Source organism: Mastomys coucha, unplaced genomic scaffold (genome assembly GCF_008632895.1).
Source record: "Mastomys coucha isolate ucsf_1 unplaced genomic scaffold, UCSF_Mcou_1 pScaffold3, whole genome shotgun sequence".
NCBI classification, from domain to species: Eukaryota; Metazoa; Chordata; class Mammalia; order Rodentia; family Muridae; genus Mastomys; species Mastomys coucha.
In genome coordinates this window covers 61,977,822-62,002,345 of record NW_022196909.1, presented here as the reverse complement: position 1 = coordinate 62,002,345, position 24,524 = coordinate 61,977,822, and the positions used below count along the sequence as shown (strand labels likewise).

Sequence of the window (24,524 nt, the reverse complement as noted above, 5' to 3'; positions counted from 1 at the left end):
ATGTTAGTAGTCATGTTCAAAGAAGAAATAAATTGAAATTAGATTCAGGGATCTTTATCTTTTCCTCTTTTCTATCCTTCTTTCTCTCCTATCTAGTGATAGATGTTGAAGGGGGAATAAAGGGTAGGAAAAGAAGAGCCCACAAAGTAGCGAAGAGCGGCTAGACAGCTCTGTTGAGGATATTTGATCACACTGTGAACCCTGAGGTTGCTATTTACTGAAAAAAATAAAGCTGTTTCTAGTTGTGGTATGACTCAGCCCTTAGCACACACCTTTTATTCCAAACAATGAAAGTAAAGTTAGTTTATAGAAGGAAGCACAGATGTTTGAAATTGATGTCTAATTGAGTGGAATCAGAGAAAGATTTGATAGAATAGGCTATCTCCAACTCTCATGAGGACAGATAGGAAAGGGAAGCTACTTAAGAGCAATGGAGAGAGAGAGAGAAAGAGAGAGAGAGAAAGAGAGAGAGAGAGAGAGAGAGAGAGAGAGAGAGAGAGAGAGAAAGAGAGAGAGAGAGAAAAGGAAGGGGGTAGTTTCACCAGTTACAGAGAGAGGTAGCAGGGAGAGAACAAGCTAGACACAGGTGAAGACAGAACAAGCCAGAGGATGAGGAGTCAGATTAGAATGTATTGCCAGAATTAGTTTGAGGCCAAGCAAAGCAAAATGTCAGAGACTGAGAGAGAGAAGTCAGCATAAATCAGTCAGCTTGGAGAGGAGTCTGAGCCAGAACAGCTGAGTTGATCACACATCTAGAGTTTGAAAGAACAAAAAAGTGTGAGCTTATTCCGTAGGAAGTCTCAGAGGCTGAAAACATTCTAGGCCTAGATAAAACTGTACAGGCTAGAAGCTTCCAGGACCAGGCCTGGGTTAGCAGACCGAGGCAAGGCAGTAAGCCTTGGAGACAATTGTATCAGGTAAATATAAGTTACCTTTACACATCTTTCCAGCCCACCTGACATATTCTGTGAGGATGTGGAAACACAAGTCCCCACTGGCCTCACTTTCGGAAGAACTAAGAGAGCCACCTGGTAGGTGTTACTCCAGGTACCATTCCTCATATGCTTGAGACACTAGAGGCTATAGAGAGAGACTCAACAAGGCCCTCTCAGCTATCAGGCTGTGACAATGCTACAGCCCTGGGGCGAGGCAGACTCACTGAGAAGGAGCCATGCATTTACCACTAGGTGGGCTCTTTGTAATGCAGCTAACCAAAATGAAGCAGAAAGCTGGCAGAGGCTAGGCACTGCATCTGGACACAGCAAGGTTTAAATCTCGGCTTTGCTTTCCTGGCAGTGTGACTTGGGAAAAGGCATTTTACCTGCCTTTAAAATCTTTACTTATAAACTAAGTATGAAGGCACCTTGCCCTGGATGGAGTGAATACATATACACGAAGAATGTGGTGGAGTGACAGTCTACTGTGTTAGTCTTCTCACCTTCCTCCCTTAAGTGCTGTTTTAAGTTACATCTAAAGGGACAGGGATGAAAACCAGGTTTTATCCCATGCCTGGGCTTTAATTAATTGGATGTGCCAGCTTGCATCATTATGATATAAAGGATAGGATACTGTGTTTTAATGTGATGTGGTGTTAGAGAATGCGGTAATTGATTAGTGATGTCTGCTGTGGGCAGAGGCATGAATAGAGGGAGTAAGAAGATCTATCTGCAGATCCCCTGGATGGTATCAAGGGAAGTCCTGAGAGTGAGCTGAAGAAAGAGCCCCCACAAAACCACCATTCATTTTGACCGTGGGTTTGGTCCCTGGTTCAAGTGTACCTACTTGCCACACTCCTTGCAGGGGAAGATGGTGGTGGGGTCTGTCTCTCCACTGGTGGTACTGTGAGATGGTGAACTCTTCACTGAGCAGTACCCACTCTGGGTGCCTCCTGGCTTCTGTTTCCCAGAGGGGACAGCACCTCGGGTCTTAGCCACCTGGTTGGTGCCGCCATGGATGCGGGCGTGGCCGTTTAGTGCCTGTCGGGAGCTGAACACCTGAGGAAGAAAGGGAGCGACATGACATCTACAGTCCTGAAAAGGAAATTAGGGTTGTTAGTTATGTGGTGGCAAAACATGGGATACATGAAACAGCACAGGGCTCACACAAGCAAGCGCTGGGCATGTGCCACAGAAAGCAAAGCTCAGATACCCCAACCATGAACTCTGTTTGGATAAAACTTCCTCCCCTGGTCTAACCAGAGCAGAAGGCCGGGTAGCTTAGTACCAAGGACAAAGCTATTGTCTCAAAGCCAGGAGAGCCAGCATCCAGCTCTAACTTGAAACTCTGTTGCAAATATCAGAGGCCATTAAACAACTCAAATACTTCTTTTTTTCCCCCATGTGCAAAATGAGAGGAATTCTAGGGCCCCTTCGTAGCTTATTGTTTTAAATCTTATTGCTTTCTGGGATGCTGGGGATGGAACACGGGCCTCATATTTGCTAGATCATATTCTCGCCTCTGAGCTACACCTGCAATCCAAGTGCACCACAGGCAAAAGGGTTAGACTTTCTTGTAGTTTAAAATTACAAGAAGCAATCCTCCTGCATGTCACCCGAGTGCTAGAATTACAAGTCTGTATCACTCTGCCTGGCTGGGTGCATGAAGGCCAATGACTTCATTGAGTTAGAGATTAATCCGTGGTCCAGGCTGGCCTTCACCTCACTGTATAGCTGAATTCCTTATCGTCCTGCCTTCCTCCCCCAAGTGCTGGGAGGACAGGTGTCTGCCACCATGCCTGGCTAGTTTTTCAAACACTGCCACAGAGCTGGGCTTCTTGGCTTCAGCACTGTGGATACACAGGACTGGACAGGTGGTGACTGCCCTGTGCACAGTAGGAGTGTAGAGGCCTCTGAGGCCTCTGCCCAGCAGATGCTGTTTTCCCACCTTCCCAGTCCTAGCAAAAATGTTCTTGCAGAACCAAAGTATCCTCTGTCCAGAGCCACTTGGAGTACTGGGCTATGGTCCACAGCCCTCCAAACCAACAACCTTTATTCCATCTCGTGCCTTTAGGTGGCCTCTCTTTGTTCAACTCATGAGTCCTTTTTATTATATTATAAAAAAAGATTCTATTTCTGATTTATTGAACCAGTCTTCATTGCTAGGCATGGAATAAACTATCACTCACATGTTCTTTGATGAGATTTTTAAGAAGTCATTAAGAATGTCTATCTTGCTGAGCATGTCTGATTGGGCAAAATAAAAGATGAGCCCCACCCTCTGCAAAAAACAAATCAAATAAAAAACGAACCCCAACCTCCCAAATTAAAAAACAAACATTTATTTTACCCTAAAGAATGAATTGAAAAAGCACCCAGTTTCTAAACAAATTCACCAAGAAACATTATCATGTAAAGTCACATCTTAGTCTGCAGGAAGCAATTTGAGTAAAATAGCAGTGCCAGGGTGCAGAGGCCAGGCTGTCAGAGACCCAAAATGCTGGCCATTTCTCATGCTCTCACAAAGGAATGGAACATATATACATTTCTCTTTAATGTTCGTTTGTTTTTGAGACAGGGTTTCTCTGTACAGCCCTGTCTGTACTGGAACTCACTCTGTAGACCAGGCTGGCCTCAAACTCAAACCTGCTTTTGCCTTCCAAGTGCTGGGATTAAAGACATGTGCTACCACCAACTGGCTCACTTTTATTATTTTTTAAAGCCTTTTCATTTTTCTTAAAACATTTTATAAAACATTTTACTTATTTCTTTCTTTTGAGACAGGATCTCACTATGTAGTTCTGGCTGGTCTTGAACTAGAGAAGCCTGCTTTTGCCTCCAGAGGGCTGGGACTAAAGGCATGTGCCACCTGCCCAGCCCAGGATATAAACACTTTAAAGCAATTCTTTAAATGGCGGACTCAATAACAGCATCAATATGCTCTGTATTAGACAAGCAAAGATGAACTGGGGGACGGTGGAGCTTCCTGAGAAGGGGGTGACACCTCTAGAACATATCTACGGCAGTGTGTCAGGGTTTAGGAAACCCAATGTGGGGAAATCTCAGCCATGCAGACTTGTGGGGTCAGGCAGGGTACACAGAAGCCATGATAAACAGCCTCTAGGGTGTGGAGCCTTAGAGGACACTGGCTGTGGGAGTGTGATAGCTGCCAGACTGAGACATGTTGATGCTGGGACAAAGAATGATGCCGACCTTTGAGAGTGCCCTGACAATGGTGATTGGGAAGCTGTTTGGGCATATGTTCCTGACCCACTTTTGCCTACCTATATCCCAGACTGGACAAGCTGCCTTGCCTCAAGCTTTCAGACCTCGTGGGATAGAGAACATGGAGACTGTGGAACCTGCCTTTGAAAAATTAATCAAATAGAGAATTGCTTTAATGTGACCAGTTACTCTGACTCTATCATGGACTGGTATAGAAATCAATCCAATACTGGAAATAATAGTCTTCATTTGGAAGGCTGGTTCTGGACATTTTCAGAGACATTTGAAAATTCACAACTGCCTTGTATGAAGTTACATTTGCAGTAGATAAAATTGGAATAGGATCGAGATTTATAATAAAGACAGGATCTGGATTTCGAACAAGTAAGGAACCATCTCAAGTGCCATGCCAAATACCAATGGATTTGTGTTACTTCTAAAATTTACAATGATAGTCACTATAATTGGGAAAAAGTTCAAAAACACTTGCAGGGTATTTAGCACAATTCTAACACCTCTCTGGATGTTTTAACTTTGCATACTGAGATTATGAATTTAAAGGATGCTGCTTTGCTGATCTTTGATGGTCCAGATATTGCTGATAAAATTATTCATGGCCTGAGGTCAGTATTTCCATCTTGGTCAAGCTTCAAGAATGGCATACATAGCTTGATCATGCTAGCCTGTTTTGTCCTGGGAATACTTTTATTCCTGCCCATTGTGATAAAACTTGACTTTAACAACATCAATATGTCAGCGGCCACACAATACATGGCTTGAAACGAAAAATGGATCCCCAGACAGAACTATTAACTTAACAGGTTGGCAGCCAACGATGGGTAACATTCTGCACTGAGCCTTACCAACCTAAGACAGGATAACATTGTTTTTGATATGCATATTCCATGATGGGTAAGGAAGGCATTCTTGTTAGAATGACTTGAGACAGGTGTAGTCTTGTTTATGAACTAAAAAAGAGGGAGATGTGGAGAGCTTTTGGGGGCCACTTCTAGAAACTTGGCGGGAATTTGACATCTGGCCAGGACAAAAGAAGTAAGCTCAAGTCTGACTTTGGGCCAGGACTCAGGAAATAGGCCCAGATTAGGAACATTTACATTTGAGTTAATGCAAAGCTCAGAGTGTGTGGCATTCCTTTTGTCTTGGTCATCCTGACTAGCCCCTAGAAAGGGTATTTACTCAATTCTGCTTATTGCCTTGCTTGTTCCTTGACCCAGAACAGATCTTATTATTTTGCATGTACTTAAAGTAGTATAAAAGTAGACTGGTAAAGAAGAATAAACCTGCTTCAGCCTCAGAACTGGCTGGGATCATGCTACAATGTTGTTCAATTGTCTTTTTCTTTTTAATCCTCCCTCCTGCCCTGGAGAACCTGCTGACTGACTGGGCTGGCTTGGTCACCACATCCATCAGGCTCTTCTGTGCTCAGGAGGAGGTGGAGGGGTCCCTAGACTCTCCCTCATCCTGGTCACATCATAAAGTTGTTTAGTGAAGTTCTGTCCCCTCAGGCTGCAGAGTCAAACATTAGCTGCTTGGAAACAACGTGCTCAGATGTCACTAATGTGACATTTGAATTAGAAGTAGTAACACTTTATAGAATATGAAAAGCTAAACCTTCCAGAGAGATAAAACTGGAGGTGGTTCAGGCAAGTTACTATGTTATAAAAGGGAAACCTTGGTGGAATCTTCTAGTGAATTTAAATGCTTGTTGACAAAGTATAATCTGGCCTTTGGGTGCCACACAATCCGAGGACCTGCAGAGTACCAGGAGACAGCATAGATAGTAGACAGTGTGTGCCTTCTGGAGGCCTGCTCTCATGCAGAGCTGTCAACCACACACTTCCTGAAGGCAGGTGCTTTTTTTTTTTGGTCTGGAGGTGGAGACTCACTATGTACCATAGGCTAGCCTCAAGGTCTCAATTCCCCTACCACAGTCTCCAGAGTGCTGGGAATGACAATCTTGTGCCGCCACACTTGGCTTTAGGGGCCCTCGTAAATTCCCCAGCATGCAGCATCATGCTCAGCAGAGAATATACAGTCACTCTCCCTTGGCCAAGCGAGTAAGAAAGCTACATGGCAGGATCTGACAGATGTCCACTGCTCTTAGAACTAGGCACAGCTGCATGACCCTCATGTCTCCCAGCTGGGGACAACATAGATACTTACAGCCCCACAGTTGGGCATTTCACAAATGAAGTTGCCTGATGGTTGTTGGCCAACAGCCTGCATGGGTGGCCCCTCAGTAGGAGCCAGGGCAGGGGCAGGCGGTGGCTCTGGCGACTTGGACACTTCACTCTCCTCTTCTTTTATGGATTTCCTATCTTCTTCTGGGTCTTCTTCTTCCTCCTCGGCCTCCTCTTCCTCTTCGCTGGTCTGTTGTTAATAAAAGCAACAGGGTGATATCCCCAAAAGGCAACTTCATGGTGGACAGAAATCACAAGCCAGGAGTTCATGGGACACTGGGGCCCTGTTACTCTTCCTATGGTAGGTGACAGAGTCTGTGGGGGCTGGTCTCTGGACACTTTCGGATCTTGAGGTCAAGAAATCTTCCTGTTGAACTTGGGTCCCCCCATGATCCCTTATAGAAATACTTGCTAAGGCAGAGGGGAAAGGCATGGAGATCCTCTGCCTGGGGGGGTTGGGGAGGGGAGAATAACAGGGGATAAAGTGCTTGTTACACAAGCATGAGGACCTGAAATCCCAGTCCCTCATCCCCAGATAAAAGCCTGGAGTGTGTGGGTGCCTCGAGTGCTGGGAGGTTGGAACAATAAGGTCCCTACAGGTTATGGGCCAACCAGCCTAGTCTAGAAGGTAAAAGCATCAGTCTCACTGAAGAGACCCTGCCTCAAGGAATAAGGTGGAGGGACTGGAGTGATGGAGCATCCATTAAGAACCGTGGTTGCTCTTCCAGAGGACCTAGATTACATTCCCAGCATCCATGTCTAGATCACAATCACCAGTGACTCCAGCTCCAGGGGGATCTGATGCCCTCTTCTGGTCTCCTTGGGTACTGCACACACATGGCATACACTTAAAAAGATACACATACACATAAAAAAAAAAAAGGCAGGAGAGATGGCTCAGCAGTTAAGAGTGAACACTATTCTTCAGATGACCAGTGCTCTGCTCTCAGAACACTTATTAGGCAGCTCTCAATCAATCTCAGTCTAGTTTGAGAGTATATGATGTCCTCTTGCGGCCTCTACAGGAACCTGCATGAATGTGGTGCACATATACAATACACATTCAGACCCACAACACATATATACAAAATAATAAACCTTTAAAAAAAATTTTAGGTGTGGGTGGAGTCTATAGAGACGGCTCAGCAGTTAAGAGTGTTTGCTGTCCTTGCAGAGGCCCCAGGATCAGTTCTCAGCACCCACATGGTAGCTTATAACCACTCCAGGTCCAAGAGATCTGAACTCTACGCACATGAGGCATGAATATGATGCATATACATAAATGCAGGCAAAATACTCAATAAGACGTCAATAGCAAGTTATTGAGCAGGGTGGTGTGGGTAGACTGGGAAAGAATTCAGGGATTAAATTTACTTTAACATTAATTTATTTTTATTTGCATGGTTTTGAGTCTACATGAGTTTATGTGCACCATGTGCAAGCCAGTGCCCAAGGAGGGCAGAGGGCATCAGATTCCCTGGAGCTGGAGTTACAGATAGTCATGAACTGCCTAATGTGGGCACTTGGTACATCTGGGTCTTCAGCAAGAGCAGTAAGTGCTCTTAACTGATGAGCCATCTCTCCATCTTATTTTTGTTCCGTGTAGCTCAGCCTGGTTTGAACTTGCTTTGTAGCCAAGTCTGCCCTTGACTCCTAAGTTCCTGCTCTCATCCCTTCAGTGCTGGACTTAGAAGTCTCACCACACCTAGCTTGCTTTCCTGCTACCTCTTTTTGCTTCCCAGACAAGATCTCACGATGTGGCCCAGACTGGTTTTGAAGTCAAATCCTCTTGCCTCAGCTTCTCTCTTTTTTTTTTTAAAGATCTATCTATCTATCTATCTATCTATCTATCTATCTATCTATCTATCTATCTATCCATCTATCTATTGTATATAAGTATTCTGTCTTCATGCACACTAGAAAAAGGCATCAGATCCCATTACGAATGGTTGTGAGCCACTATGTGGTTGCTGGGAATTGAACTCAGGACCTCTGGAAGAGCAGCCAGTGCTCTTAACCTCTGAGCCATCTGCCAGAGCTTAAGTGATAGATTGTAGACACGCATCACTAGGCCTGGCTAAACATGGGAGTTTAAGAGACGCTCCTTTCCTTCCTGCTGAAGCAACCATTTGACTCCGCTCTGTGTTTTCAGGGTAGAGAGAGGGTGGCTGGCTCCTGATGCCCAGAAGTGGCTGAGGACCAAGAGTCAGGAATCCTTGGATACAGTATTTTCACTTTAGCTAGATTTTTTTTTTTTTTTTACCATTCACAAGAGGAGTGCATAGTTATGTCACCAAACACCCTGTAAACAGTTATTCCATTTACAAATGAGGACACAGAAGTATGTCTAGCTGTCTGTCCCTGACAGCTCTGCCTGGCCCTCCCTGTACATGCACTGTTTATAGCAGGCAAGCTCCAGTTTGCTTGTCTCCCAAGCCGTGCAACTCCAGGTGAGCTTTTGATTCTTAGAATCCAGAAGTAGGAATTTCCGAAAAATAAAGATTGCATATCCTGAGTTCACGGATTGAAGTTTCTTCTCTTCAGTGGAATTTTATCTTTACTTTTTTAGACAAAGTCTCATCACTATATAACCCAGGTTGGCCTAACTATCTGTAACTAGGCTGGCCTTGAAATTATAGAGATCCATATGTCTCACCCTCCCAAATGGTGGAATTAAAGGTATGTAATAGCACACCTGGCTTTTTTTTTTTAAAGATTTATTTATTTATTTATTTATTTATTTATTTATTTATTTATTTACTTCGTGTATATGAGTAAACTGTAGCTGTCTTCATACACACCAGAAGAGGGCATCAGATCCCATTACAGATGGTTGTGAGCCACCATGTGGTTACTGGGAATTGAACTCAAGACCTCTCTCCATTCCCACTCCTGGCTTCTTTTATTTTCATTTTTAGATTATGTGGATGTCTTTGAATATGGGTATGGGCAAGGAAGTGCCCTCAGAAGCCAGAGGCATTAGATCTCCAGGAGCTGGATTACAGGCTGGTGTGAGCCACCTAATATAGGTGCTAGGAATCCAACCCAGGTCCCTCTGGAAGAACAGCAAGTGCTCTTAGCTACTGAGCCATGTCTACAGCCTCTCCTGCCCCTATCCCATAAGACAACGTTTCACATCATAGTCCAGATTGGCCTAAAACTTACTATATATTCCAAGATGGCCTATAACTCATGGCAATCCCATGTCTCCACCTCTTCTGGGCTGGGACTACAACTATTCCATAGTGGCTAGTTTTGATTTAGGGGTGAGTTGTGGAAGAATTAGAGACAATGCCAGCCAACACAAGGCAGTTGGTACTTTCCCCTCTTCAGTGCTGTTCACAGGTCATGTGATGTAACACACAGGCATCAGGTCCATGTAGATGCAGAGTCAAGAGGTGGTGTTAGCAAGCTAAGAAATGGAAATGGCCAGTTTCCAGCCAGTCAGTTAAGATCAATTAGTGATGCTTGCACAGTCAGTGTGGACTGCACAGGCCAAACACCTATTGTGGAGCAGTTTCTAGAAAAAGGTCCCTTGTTAGTATGGAACACCTGGGTCGGTTTTACATAGGTGGCCTTCTTCCTGTTACCCATCCCCTTTCAAATCCATAGTCTTAGGCGAAATAGTGCATGTCCTCTTCAAAAGAACTGGGATTCTGTAGTCTCCATTGTTGAGTAGATATGGCCTCCACTGCGGCATTTATAAGACATGCTACACAAGAAAGCCTTAGAACAATGGCACTTGTTCCACGGTACTTATTATAATTACAATTTTCTCACAATGCCATCTCTATTGGTTTTAGAGCTCTAAAGACACATTTCATATTTGTAGCCACAAAATTACAGATTGAATTCTACTGCATGGCGGCTATCCACATCTCAGGGCTTCAGATGGGCTTTTATTTCAATTGGCAATCTGTACAAGTTCCTAACATATTTATCATTGAGGTGAAGTAACTCAGAGATACAAAGATAGAGGGAATCAAACCCCAACATGCAGCACTCTGTAGCTACATGCTGGCCATTTTATGATGCTCTGCAGACGGAAACATTTAGACTTACTTCAGATGGGAACTGGGCAAACACAGGGCAGGGAGGAAGAGATACACACACATACACACACACACACACACACACACACACACACACACACACACACACACTCATGCATACACATTGTCTTAGTCAGGGTTTCTATTCCTGCACAAACATCATGACCAAGAAGCAAGTTGGGGAGGAAAGGGTTTATTCGGCTTACTTCCATATTGCTGCTTATCACCAAGGAAGTCAGGACTGGAACTCAAGCAGGTCAGGAAGCAGGAGCTGATGCAGAGGCCATGGAGGGATGTCCCTTACTGGCTTGCTTCCCCTGGCTTGCTCAGCCTGCTTTCTTATAGAACCCAAGACTTCCAACCCAGGGATGGCACCACCCACAAGGAGCCCTACCCACTTGATCACTAATTGAGAAAGTGCTCCACAGCTGGATCTCATGGAGGCACTTCCCCAACTAAAACTCCCTTCTCTGTGATAACTCCAGCCTGTGTCAAGTTGACTCACAAAACCAGCCAGTACACACATGCACATGCACGCACATACACACACACACACCCGCATGCATACCCACATACACCCGCACATATACACACATACACACACATACACACACACACACACACACACACACACGCGCGCGCGCGCATACACACATACAATTATATATAGATATAATTACTATATCTATATTACATATAGACATAATTACTATATCTATATTACATATAGATATAATTGCTATATCTATATTATATATAGATATAATTGCTATATCTATATTATATATAGATATAATTTCATGTGTTAGAGTGTATGCTACCTGCATGCCCTGCCTGTAGAAGCCAGAAGGTGTTAGATTCCTCTGTAGCTAGAGTTAGAGGCAGTTATGAGCAGCCCTATGTGGGTTCTGGGAATAAAACCCAGCTCCTCTGGAAAAGCAGCAATCGCTCTTAACCACTGACCCATCTCCCTAGCCTAAGGGATGAACTTGAACATATCACCTGAACCTAAACTGTCCACACCACAAGCTCCTTGCAGAGGACAGTCTTTTATACCCATGCTGCCACAAACAGGGTAATTGGAATACAGACATCCAACCCCAATCTCCAAAGACAGACATCCAAGTTTCGGAGTTGCTTTTGATAGCAATGAGGAAAGGTATTAAATGTGTGGTATTCATTGGGCAGCTCTTCTCCCCACACCCACCCCCACAGGACTTGTAGTTCTCCCAGGACTCTGTACAGATTTCTTTTTAAAGAAATCATAGCCGGGTGGTGGTGGCACACGCCTTTAATCCCAGCACTTGGGAGGCAGAGGCAGGCAGATTTCTGAGTTCGAGGCCAGCCTGGTCTATAGAGTGAGTTCCAGGACAGCCAGGGCTCCACAGAGAAACCCTGTTTCGGAAAAAACAAACAAACAAACAAACAAACAAACAAACAGAAGAAATCATAAAGTGAGTCAGATAGGTCACTTTCCTAAGCTCATACAGCTGACCAAGAAATTGAACTGAGTGTGTGGGAGTTGGCCCCATTGTTAAAGTGCTTGCTTTAAAAAATGAGGATCTGAGTTCAAGTCCTAGAAACAACTAAAAATGTGTGGCACTGTGGCATGTGCCTGTGAAGGCTGCATCCCAGATCCCCAGAGGTGGTGACAGGCAGTTCCCCAGGGATCCCTGGTCAGCCAAGCCTTACTAGTTAGCACTGGATCCAGTGAGAGAGGGTCAGAGGTGGCTTAGGCTGGACAAGTGAACATGCCACACCCACCTCTGACCATCTGCAGAACCTAGGCCCCTGAAGCTGCCCCTCGGTGAGCCCTTTGGACTTCCTCTGGGAAAAATGCTCACTTGCCTTTTTTTTTTTTAATTCCATTTATTGGTGTGTGTGTGTGTGTGTACACACCCACCCACATACCACATGCTGAGGTCAGAGGACAACTTTTAGGAGTGGGTTTTCTCCTTCCATCTTGTGGCCCCAGTGACTGAACTCAGATCAGCAGGTTTGGCAGCAAGCTCCTTTACCTGCTGAGCCATCTTGCTGGCCCCTCACCTATCCCAAGACTGAAGGTAAGGACCATGTGCTAGGGTTGGCCCTTCTGCACCTTTCCTTGCCTTCCTGGGTTTCCGTTTCTACTCGGCAGTCGGTGCTCCGACTACTGACTGTACTCAGAGAACCCAAGCGGAAGCTGGAGCTAAGACTCTGCACTTACAGACTGTTTTAATGGGCCTGAATAATCTTTGCACATCTTTGTCATATGCTTTCCCTGAGCATGCAAGGGACAAGGGCGTGGATGCTATAACCCACCCCAAAGCTGGCGAGTTGTCAGTGAGCTGGCAGGTGTGGCACCTTCTCCACTCTTCTTCCTCCTCTCAGGCAGCACTCTGGCCCAGCCTTTCCTCTACTGACGTCCACTGGCCAAGATGGCGCTTCTTTCTACCTTGTGTAGCAATGCTTCCCTAACGACATTCCTCTGTTCAGCACCTCTGTGCTCCATCCATCTCCTTCTGGCGTTCACCCAGGGATGCTACTATGTGAACCAGTGACCCCGTCTCAGAAAAATGTTTGTTCATTCAACAATTATTTCCTGAGTGTCATTTACGTATTCCCATCCCCCTGAGCACTGTCCCTTGTTACACCAGAACCTGAGAAATGTCTCTCTCTTAGCAGACCATATCATCTGACTTTCCTTTCCTGTGCATGTGTGTACATGCCTGCGGTTGCCATGTGGCATCTTCCTCTAGCACTCTCCACTGTATTCACTGAGGCAGGGTCTCTCAATTGATCCCAGAGCTCAAAAACATGACTAGTTTGGCTAGTCAGCTTACTCAAGGATCCCCTATCTCTGAACCTTCTACACACTAAAATTATGGCTATATAGCTATGTTCACATGATACACAAATGGATTCTGGGGTTCCAAACCCTGGTCCCCTGCTCTTAGAGCAAGCACACTAACCACTCTAACCCTAGTTCCTGAGATCTCTTTTTTTTTTTTTTGACAGGGTTTCTCTGTGTAGTCCTGGCTGTCCTGGAACTCATTCTGTAGACCAGGCTGGCCTCGAACTCAGAAATCTGCCTGCCTTTGCCTCCCAAGTGCTGGGATTAAAGGCGTGTACCACCACTGCCTGGCTGAGATCTCATTTTTATCTTTTCCGGAAACATGGCGCTGACATGGTCCAGAACATTCCAGAAACAAAAAGTACTTTCCCAATCACTGACACCATCCGTCCCACTTTCTGATTCAAGAGGGCGCGAGGTCCTAAGCCTCAGGGCTGCATTTGCTGTGATTGCTTCCTTTCTGTCTGTTCTATTCACGAGAACAGCAGGGCTCAGTGACCCTGGGCCTCCCGCCCGGGCTCAGGGACCCTGGGCCAGCCTCCCGCCCGGGCTCAGGGACCCTGGGCCAGCCTCCTGACCGGGCCACAGTCCGTGAGGCTGAGTATGCTTTTGCTCTAGGACTTTCTGGTTCTCGTCTCATTCTGCTTTAAAATACTCTTGGAATTCACAGTCAAGTTTCCATTGTATTTGGAATTCAACACACATCCAAGTTAGAAGGTATTCTGTGGGTCGTAAGGTCAGAGAAGACTGATACCATTTAGGATCCTGACTGTTGACATGCATATATATTGCTGTTTAAACATTAAGAAAGGGTAATTAGGGATTTTATATATTTTGGCTTCCCCAGCTCCTCCTCTGCCTTGCAAGGGATCTTTCCCTGTGTGTCTGCTGCAGTGTGTGTTTCCTAATCCCCAATAAATGCATCCTCCATGCCCCAGAAAAAACTGCGCCACCATCGCCCGGTTTATTTATTTATTTTTTAGGTAACTTTTCATGTAGCCCAGACTAGCCATGAATTATATAACAAAAAATGACGCAGACCTTTTACCTTCCTTGTCATCAGCTTCTGAGAGCTGGGATGACCAGTGAGTGCCACCAGACTATTACACGGTGCTGGGATTTGAACTCAGGGCTCTGTGTATGCTGGGCAGGCACAGCTCCCATTTTTGGTCTCAGGTCTATAATATGAGGATGACTCTGGGTTGTCTGCTAATAAAGATTGATGCCAGCATCTGGTGGATGGATGGTGATGTAAGGACTGGAATCATCCACACCTACCCAGCAGCTCCTTAATGATAAGACTTCCTGGTAATACTAGCACAGGTCAGAGTGCCTCTCGGTCCCACTTTAGAGGGAATGCCACACAATCCCAGACCTCCTCCATCTTTCTGAGATAGGTGATTGTGGGAGGTGTGGAGGCCCCTGTGCTCCAGACAGGCACTAGGGTAAACACAGAGGGTTGTCCTTAGGTAGGAATGGACCTATAACCTGTTATCCGACATGAAGGCTGGGAACAGATGTGGCTAAGAGCTTGGTGACCACACCAGACCTCCCCCATGCCCTCATCCTCATCATGAGCTTGCCAGTCTACAGAACCCACTTTATGGAAGATGTCACATGTACTTTACAAAGAGTTTCTATGCAGTCATGTCTTAAGCTGTATTGTGCTCATGGGACTGAGTTAATTATCACCAGGGAAAATTCCACCAGATTGTGCTGTACTCTAATATCCTAAAAAAATGACTTTGGCCAGGCTCCTGAAATTTAAACCATCATTGGCTACTGAGTTGTGTAGAACCATGCTACCTCTCGCCTCCTGTGGACTGTTACTCTGCAGGCAGTGGTGGTCACAGAGACCCCACACCTTATGTTCTTAGGCCAATGACATCTGTGACATGGAAGGCTCAGGAAAGGGTCACAGAGCCAGTGAGAACACATTCCTAAGAGACAGGAGCCTAGTCCGTGGGATGGACTACCCTGCTTTCACTCCGGCTCCTGCCTGCCTACAAACACGAAGCCACCACAGCTTTTACAAAGTGGGGGCTACAGCCTGAACCTTCCTTCCACCTACAGCAGGGAATCAAGTCCTAAGTTTCACATGTGCGCAGGGAACTCTGGCACCTTTCCTAGCTGCCACCTGGTAAAGCCAAAACACATTAGCTACTCACTAGCCCAGGAGCAGAGTGCAGGCAGGACAGAGGGTCAGTGGGAGTGACTGAGGAACATCGCTCACCATGCAGTCGTCAATGATTTCTGCCAGGCGTGTCCGGTGTTTCCGCCCTAGTCGCATTATCTTCTTCCAAGTGTAGTAGTACTCCACGCACTGAGCCACTGTCTTGGACTTCACCTGCCAAGAAAGTGCACCCATGATTAGCTCCAGCTCCTGATGGCAGACAGACTTTGGAATCTTTCACCAAGTGGGTCTTAGGGATTGAACTCAGATCGCTGGGCTTGGCAGCAAGCTCCTTTACCCATTGAGCCATCTAAAAGGCCTCCTACTAGTCATTCATCTTAAGACTCATTCCAGAAATTCTTTATTCAGGCATCAACAAGTACATTATGTTCTCTCTGATATTTTTCCTCATGAGAGACAGCAAGCACACCATATCATTGTTTTGTGACATGACAACTTTTACCCAGCTTGGAATTTTGTAGACCAAAACAGATGCCTCTCCATTTAAAGTGCCAGAGTGCTCAGCTCTTTGTATTGCTGACTCTCAAAACTGACTTAACATCTAGGTGTGATGCACACTTGGGATCCCAACACTTGGTAAACGTGGGCAAGGATCAGACATTCAGACTCAGCTATACAGCCAGTTCCAGGCTAGTCTGGGCCATGTGAGACCCTGTCTTAAAATCAACCCAAACCAATTTATGAACAAGACCTCAGCAATAGGTGTGTGTGTGTGTGTGTGTGTGTGTGTGTGTGTGATGTGTAAGGCAGAGGTGTAAGCATTGTAGGTGCAAGAGCTTCCCTAATGTGGGGTCCAAGCTCTGGCCTGTGATGCTCCAAAGAGGCAAAGGTAACTTTACCCAAGATGCCTCGGTCCAGGTGTGATGGCAGTGTGTGTCTGAAGGAGAGCTGGAAACCATCCTTGGTTACATAGTGAGTAGGGCGGTGATCCTGGTGTGCCTGAGCTGGCTCAGTGGGTAAAGGTGTATGCTGCCAAGCCTGAGTCTGATGTTTGAGACACTCTTATAAGCTATCCTCTGATCTCACTCCCCCATAAATACTGTAAGGAAAGCACCACATATGTGTGGGGCAAGAAGGGTCAGGATTGGATCTAGAAACTGCCCAACCTTTCCTGGCTGCAGCCTCTCACTTGACAACCTTAGTTCCTCAGGGCACTGGATCTCAGGTATCTGCATGAGGGGTGCTCAACCTATACATGTACTTCAGAATGAAGCATTGTTTTTCTTGGTTCAGAGGCCTCTCTGCTCAGGTGAGGTTCAGTCACCCAGATATGGAGACGACAGGGTGGGGATACAGCCACCTACGCAATGAGAAGAGGAGGGCAGCACCAGGAGTATCTGTTGTCTTCTTCAACATTCACCTGCCATTCCAAATTACTACACTGGACTCATCCCTGAGATGGGAGATACTGCCCCAGAGCCCTTGGTTAATAAACTACCAATAGGCTGGTAAATGCCACACACAGCTGGCCATGGAACCGCAGTGCAGGGGCTTTAAGGAACAAGGTGCAGGCAAAGTGCTGCGGTTTTAGTGTGGCTTGTCCCCAGAGGGCTTGTCTTTTGGGAGCTTGGTCTCCAAAGTCTGTGAAACCTCTAATAAGCCAGGCTTGTCAGGAAGGACAGCAAAAGGTTGGAATCCCAGCACTCGGGGGAAGTAGAAGCAGGTAAACCCTGCATTCTAGGCCATCTTGGTCTACACAGAGAGAGGTAGCCAAAATGGGCGTGGGGTAGGGAGGGACTCCTTTAAAGGTCATTAGGTTGTGAGGAAGAGCACTACCCTGGGAAGTATTTGGTGTGTGTGTGTGTGTGTATGTGTTGTGTGAGTGCATGTGTATTGTGTGTGTGTGTGTGTGTATGTGTGAGAGTGTGCAAATGTGTGAGTGTGTATGTATTGTGTGTGAATGTGAGTATGTGTGTATTGTATGTGTGTGCATGTGTGAGAGTGTGTGAATGTGTGTGTTTTGTGTGTGTATTGTGTGAGTGTGTGTATACTGTGTGTGTGCATGTGTAAGAGTGTGTGAATGTGTGTGTGTGTGTGTGTGTGTGTATTGTATGTGTGTGAGAGAGTGTGTGATGTGTAAGACAGAGCTGTGCTGCTCTATCACTCTGCCTTATTTCTTTAAGACATGGTGTCTCACTGGCCCTGAAGCTCAAATTGGCAGCCAACAGGCCTCATGGATCCTTCTGTCTCTCTGGCAAAAGTGCAGGGGCCATATAGCCATGCCTAGATTTTAAATATGGGTGCTAGGGACCTGAGCTCAAGCTCTCCTACTTGTGCTGTCGGTAGCCATTCCTTCAGAGCCTTCTACCCACCTTCAAAGGAGTTCTTCAAAGAGCAATTGTCCCTCAGTGGCTCTGATTCCCTGTCTCAGGAAAACATCTCCCTTCCGTTTGTGCCATCTGCCATTAAGCCCTCAGCAGAGGCCAAGCCAATGGAGCTGCCTCTGAACATTCAACAGTCAAAATGGTGGACTCTTTCTTTACACAGCTATTGGAATACCTTGAAACATTTGAATTTTATCTCTAAACCACTCTGGGCCAATTATGGCCTATGAAATGTGTTAACTATCTATTAATGTCTAATTTCCTCTATGGGCACCTTTCTGTCTTCCCTTTTGAATGCAGGGCTTCATGCATGCTAGGCAGGCACTCTGCCACTGAGCTGTACTCCAATCCCGGAAGGATCTATCTATCTATCTATCTATCTATCTATCTATCCATCCATCCATCATCTATCTACCAATTACCTATCTATCTCTATTTTTCTATCAATAATCCATGTATCTATGTATATACCATCTATCAATCATCTATGTATCTATCTAAACTATCCTCTATCTATCTATCTATCTATCTATCTATCTATCTATCTAACCATTATCTATCTATCTACCAATCATCTCTATTTATCTATCAATAATCTATGTATCTATGTATATACCATCTATCAATCATCTATGTATCTATCATCTTAACTATGTAACCACTATCTATCTATCATCTATTTTCTGTAAAATGTTAAATAGTTATCGTTCCCCCTCATTTTTGATGGTGGGGGTAAGGGGTTGTTGTTTTTGAGACAATTTCTCCCTTTATAGCCCAAGCTGGTCTGGAGCTTGCCATGTAGACCACACTGGCCCTGGATCCAACAGAGATCTACCTACCTCTACCTTCAGAGTGCTGAGATTAAAGGTGTGCACCACCATGCTTGGCAGATACTATTTTTTATCATTGCTGTCATGATGAATGGGTCTGACTCCAGAAATCCTCACACTACGTAAGGGAAGACCACAGGCCTCCCTCCCCATGGTTTTAGGAAAATTCTGTCAGAAACACCATCATTTGCCTAGACTCAGCATCAGTTCTAGTTGTTCTGAAAGAATCGTGCATTTCACACATGTCTATTAAAACAGAAGCCCAGGGGCCGAGGAGAAAGCTCAGCTGGAAAGCAGGAAGATCCAAGTTCTACCCCAAGAGCCCACCTAGGAGAGACAAGCATGGCGGAGCACACTGGTGAGCTTAGCACTGGGGAGACAGAAGGGTCCCTGGGGCCCATCGGCCAGCCGGCTGCTCAGAGGGCTCCAAAGCAATCAAGAGTCTGTCTCAAGCAAAAAGATGGATGGTGGGGACTGGAGAGCTGGTTAGTGGTTAAGAGCCCTGGCTGTTCTTGCAGAGGAGCCCAGCACACACATGGTGGCTCACAACCGTAACTATTCCAAGAGATCAGACACCTTCTTCCTACTCTGTGGACATAGGACATACATGTAGTTTATACACATACATGTAGTGCACACACATACATGTAGGCAAACGTTCATACACATAAAATAAAAACAAACCATTAAGAAGAGATAAGGGGACTCTATCTGAGGAACAATATCCAAGGTTATCCCCTGACTTACACACCCCCCCACACCCACACCCACACCCCCCCACACACACACACAGAGAAACCTCAATATAGGTGAGTCCAAGCAATCTATGCATTCTTTCCCTTATCATCTCCAACCAAACCCACCCTGGCGTCACTTGGCCCCTGTAATGGCTGCCATCATTCCCCATAATGGTGGAAGAAAGACCTTTTGTGGGGACGTTATAAAAGCAGTAACCCAAAATATCTTATTGTTGTGATGTCCAGAATCTCAAAGTTCCTTTCAAATAAGCAGTGGGGAGAGAGGCTTACCATCTTCTGTACAAATATAAAGTCTTTGCTGTAAGTGGCCAAGGCTTTGTTAAACAGTTTTCTTTCTAGGGATGTCCACTTGTCAGAACCTGGAACAAAACAGAACTTCTGTTAGGGACAGCTCATGCTCTCGAGCTCCCCCAAACCTCCCAAAACAAAACTGTGGCACAGAGGTGTGGTGGGCCCATTATCTCAGTGCTCAAGAGGCAGAGTTAGGAGATTCAAGTGTTCAACACCAGCCTGGGCTACATAGTAGATTTAAAATTAACCTGTGCAACATTAATACCTGTCTCAAAACAAGAAAAATGGAAACCCTTGTTTGAATACAAAGCTAGTCTAGAGCCAGCCACAGTGGTGGGAGGACCCAATCCAGTGCCAGCCTGGGCTCCAGTGAAGCCTTGAAACGCAGCAGCCAGCAACCCTGACTCTGGCTCAGATCTTAGCTCTGCTCTGGCTCAGGGCAAGTCACTAAACCCAAGACTTCAGTTTTGTAGTCAGTGAATGGCAGTAATTAGAACTGTCTCCACTTTAGATTTTTGTGAAGATTTAAAATCCCATACAAAAAGTTGGTGGAGGCAGGTGCGAGCGCTCCTTGGCGTGGCCTATCCATAGCTTTTGCCCAGTTGTTAATCCAGGAGGGTAAGCACTCAGGCATACTGCTTATCAGGGTGTGGCTAGGCTCACAGTCTCCATCTCTGCAAAGGTCATGGCACTTCATGTGACAGCTACAACCATGATGGTAAATGGGGGTTTTAGTGGGACACAGAAGGATCCCTGTACTCAGGTTAGGGCCAGGGCAGCCGGAGAGGTTATGAGGCAGGAAAAAAAAATCACACTGAAGTTTTAAAGGCCACACCAAGTGATGTTTCCCTATTATAATCAGCCTGTGAAGATGGTGGCACCTGCCGTGCTGCCAGGAACCAAGCTTCAGGTTCATTGAGACCCTGCCCCAGACAATAAGGCGGAGAACAACGGAGGAAGATAGCCTGTTCTTTCTGACCTCTGCATGTGCACGAAGTGCTTGAACACACACACACACAGGTACACATACACGCGCGCACACACACACAGATACACACACACACACAGATACACACACACACACAGATACACACACACGCACACACACACACACACACACACACACACACACACACACACACACACACACACACACACACACACACACGCTCCACATCTAAAGTACCCTGCCACTTAAGAACACTTGCTACGGGCTGATGAGATGGCTCAGCGGGTAAGAGCACTGACTGCTCTTCCAAAGGTCCTGAGTTCTGATCCCAGCAACCACATAGTGGCTCACAACCACCTGGTGCGTCTGAAGACAGAAGACAGCTACAGTGAATTACGCAGGAGCGAGCCGGGCCAGGAGGGAGCGGGGCCGGCAGAAGTCCTGAGTTCTATTCTCAGCAGCCACACACATGATAGCTCACGGCCATCTGTACAGCCACAGTGTACTCGTATACATAAAATAAATAATAAAATAAATCTTTAAAAAAAAAAAAGAACACTTGCTACATTCCAGATGCTAAGTATTTTATATTTACTGTCACTTACTAACGACTCTGTAAGGCTGGTGTCAGTACTGTCCCACTTTACAGATAAGGATGTGGGGGTCTCTAGCAGGCTTCAGGGAAGGGGAAGCACTTTGGGCTGAAGAGTGGGAGCAGTTAGCAGACCTGCAGCCTGACAGGACAGAGGTGCAGTGGTCCTGCTGTGCTATTTCTGTCTCGGTGATCGAACCAGATTCACGATTTTTTCTTACTAGGGTAGTAGACTACGTTGAGGAGACTGGATTCAAAATGGATTGACCTATCTGGAGCAAGAAACAAAGCCTATGTGGTGGGTGGGACGGAGGCTTGCTGTGGTCTGGAGAGGTTTAACTGTGTACTTCTAACATCTGGTCATCAGCACAGTCCATGGTGTGCCAGTGTTGAGGAGTGGTCCTCTGAGAGATGAGGCCTGCCGGGAAGCCATCCCTAGCCCCTCCCCAGTGACTCGCTGGCTTGTTGTTTCACCAAGTGATGTTTCCCTGTTATAATCAGCCTGCCAAGATGATATCACCTGCTGTCATGATGCCCTACGCATAGGGCATCTAACCATGAACTGAAAAAAAAAAAAAAAACCCTGTAGACAAAATACATCTATTTTCTCTGTGAAATACCCAACCTCAAACATTTCATTGTAGCAACAGAAAATGTAGAGCTCTTAGTTCTGGGTATGCCAGGGCAGCTTCAACCACCACAGTGGGAGCATAGATAGCCACAGTGCTCTTCTGTCTCCCAAATTCTCAACATCTCTGATTCCTGGATGGCACGTCACTAGTCATTGACAGTTTATCTCCTTTCTCAGATCTCTTAAAACTGTGGCTTTGCTTGGTTTTTCTTAAAAAAGTCTCATGGTATAGCCCTGGCTGGCCTCTTCTTCACAGACACCTATTTGTTCCTGCCTCCAAGGTACTGGGTTCATAGGTGTGCACCACTGTGCCGGACCGCCACAGCATCTTTACTCCTAGCCAGGGGCAGGTCCAAGTTTTCCATTGTACTCTGGCCAACTGACAGGACATGAGCACAGACAATCTGAACAGCATTTTCTATTCAAGCATATGAAAAAAAAAATCTGTGAATCAACAGATGCCTCTCTGTGTGGGTGGGCATCCTACGGTTGCTGAGGGAGTGTATGGCTCAGTGATATAAAGGTGGGTGTCTGCGTATAAACCCTTGGGGGGTCTTCCAGCCAAGAGCTCAGGTTCTAGACTCTGAATAGGCCGTAGTCTGGCTGACTTTAAAATCACTATTTCCACTGCTTTGCAAGGTTTTATCCTTACAGTTTCGAAGAGACTGCTGCATAGAAGCATCTTCTAATTTATAGGTACAGCCTCAGCAGAGGAAGCAGCTTCAGACCCGGCCCCTCAATTCATGGTCTGTGCAAACCACAGCAACGGTGTGCGCACGGATGCTGGCTGGCTGGCTGGGGGGCATCTGTGCCTTCATAGCCATCCCATAATGTTCCTCAGACTATGGCCAACATTATGGGCCTTGGGGGAAGAGGATTGCTAGCTCCTCTCTGCTGTTGGAGAGGTCCAGAGAGAGAGAAGGCAGAGGTCAACCAGCCAGCAATTTCAGCTGAGTGATTAAAGAACAGTCGAGGTAGCTTTCAGGCGTTCATCAAAGCAGTGAAGAGGTAAGAGGGTCATAAAGACACCGCTGGAAGCTCGGTCAGAGCAGCTCCTAAGGGAAGGGGGACATCGTGCTACCCCCTGCAATTCAAGGATGGGTGGCCCTTGGACATCTCCTCAGATGGAGCATCAGGAGATGCTGACAATGCTCACCCCCAAGCAGATCAATGAAAACTCTTTTCAACTTTAGACTGCACATTTCTCAGTTACTGCCACTCCGCCTGGAGATGTTGGCAGGGTTACTCAGCCTTTCCAAGCCAGCAGCCATCTCTATGGAAGCCACACTTAACTACTACCCCTCACCGGGCTCACTATCAGTGCTGGTCTAAAGAGCAGGGCTAAGTTCCCAGCTCTGCCTGCTTTTGTGACATCCACTCCATTGAGTCCACAAGGCTTGCTAGGCAAGAGTCCCCACACTTGAAGGATCCCAAAACAAAACTCTTGGGGGTGTGCCTTGAGGTTGTTGCTCTGCAATGAGGTCTTCTATCTCAGATCTTCAGTTGTCCAGGAAAACGGTGGGATGGTGGCTCCCTCTCTTCTCTGTGTCACTCCTACTTTGAGGCTAGTGACAGAGGGAGCACAAGCCTAGAGAGGACAGCTCTTGTACAGTCCTAGGAAATGTGAAAAGGATAGTGCTTGTACTCATGTGTGCATGTACCCAACAGGGCATGGTGCACAACACATGGCCTCCAGAGACTAGGGACTGCCCACTGGGGTTGAAGCTCCATCCTTGGGTCTTAGATTGAGTTCTTGGTATAGATAAATGACATCTGAGCATTCTCCCCAGATGGCTTCACTAGGCTGTGACTAAGGTTGACTTCAGTCAGGAGAGCATCTGCTGTGCATGTGTCCCCGACAGTTCTTCCTTCCGTGACAGTGTGGAAACCCACTTCTTAGTTTCCTAACCCTTGGGCACGGGTAGCCAGTTCACTGTGACCAACACTGTTTGGCCATAAATAGGTGCTCAATAGATGCTCTGTCTCTCTACAGGTCACTTGAGGCAGATCCTGTATCAGCTCGGGCAAGGGGACACACATTGTCCCTCTGATGTGTGGCCCTTTACAAGGCTGTCTGTCCCTGCCGGAACTCCTTGCTTGGTTTCTCAAAGCTCTGCCTGTCTCTGTAAGATCTCCGCTACCCTCCAGGCTGGCAAATGAGGTTAGTGGGCTGACATTCCCCCAGACTTACATGTTCCACCTGGGGATTCCTGGCTATTGGGCTATTATCAGCAGGGGCCCTAACAAGCCGATTAAGGCTAATGACAAAGAGCCTAATTAACTGGATGAAATGGGCACTAGTATAGTATGTAGAGGCAAAGCGCACAGAGCTTTGGTTGCTGGGAAACGCCTTCGGATGGTGGCTAATTTGGGGCCAATCTACAGCAAATCCAGGCAATTAAATACAGACATTCCTGGGGCGGAGAAAACTTGGACACAGTATCTTTTTAGAGGGTCTCTCTGGCTTCCTTTCAGGATTGAAAAAAAAGCGCCTTTTACTGATGTCATTATTGTGGTTATGGCAGAAAGACATGCTTGCTGGAAAAAAATGGGAGACTTTGTGCCAGATTTTCAATGTCATACAGAATTATCTATAGCAGGTAAAGGTCAGATTTTTTTTCTTGGAATGTAGACTTCTTCTAGGTGCAGAAAGGAGGGAGGGCCTTAATCTGAGCCCATATTTTGAATTTGTCACTAAACTTTTTTTTT

General features: G+C 46.1%; 1 protein-coding gene across 17 annotated transcripts in view; it reads right to left on the bottom strand.

Moving 5' to 3' along the window:
* The window catches only part of Trerf1 (transcriptional regulating factor 1), a 230,772-nt gene that overhangs the window by 6,601 nt on the left and 199,647 nt on the right, over positions 1 to 24,524 (bottom strand). For 10 of the 17 annotated variants that reach the window (XM_031347586.1, XM_031347584.1, XM_031347585.1 and 7 more), the window contains 4 exons: positions 19,623 to 19,711; positions 15,480 to 15,593; positions 6,345 to 6,551; positions 1,783 to 2,030 (listed from right to left, as the gene is read on the bottom strand). In XM_031347586.1, coding sequence (XP_031203446.1) covers positions 1,783 to 2,030; positions 6,345 to 6,551; positions 15,480 to 15,593; positions 19,623 to 19,711 — 658 coding nt within the window. The remainder of the gene's footprint in view (positions 1 to 1,782; positions 2,031 to 6,344; positions 6,552 to 15,479; positions 15,594 to 19,622; positions 19,712 to 24,524) is intronic. The other 7 variants (XM_031347591.1, XM_031347595.1, XM_031347592.1 and 4 more) reach the window with 3 other exon arrangements.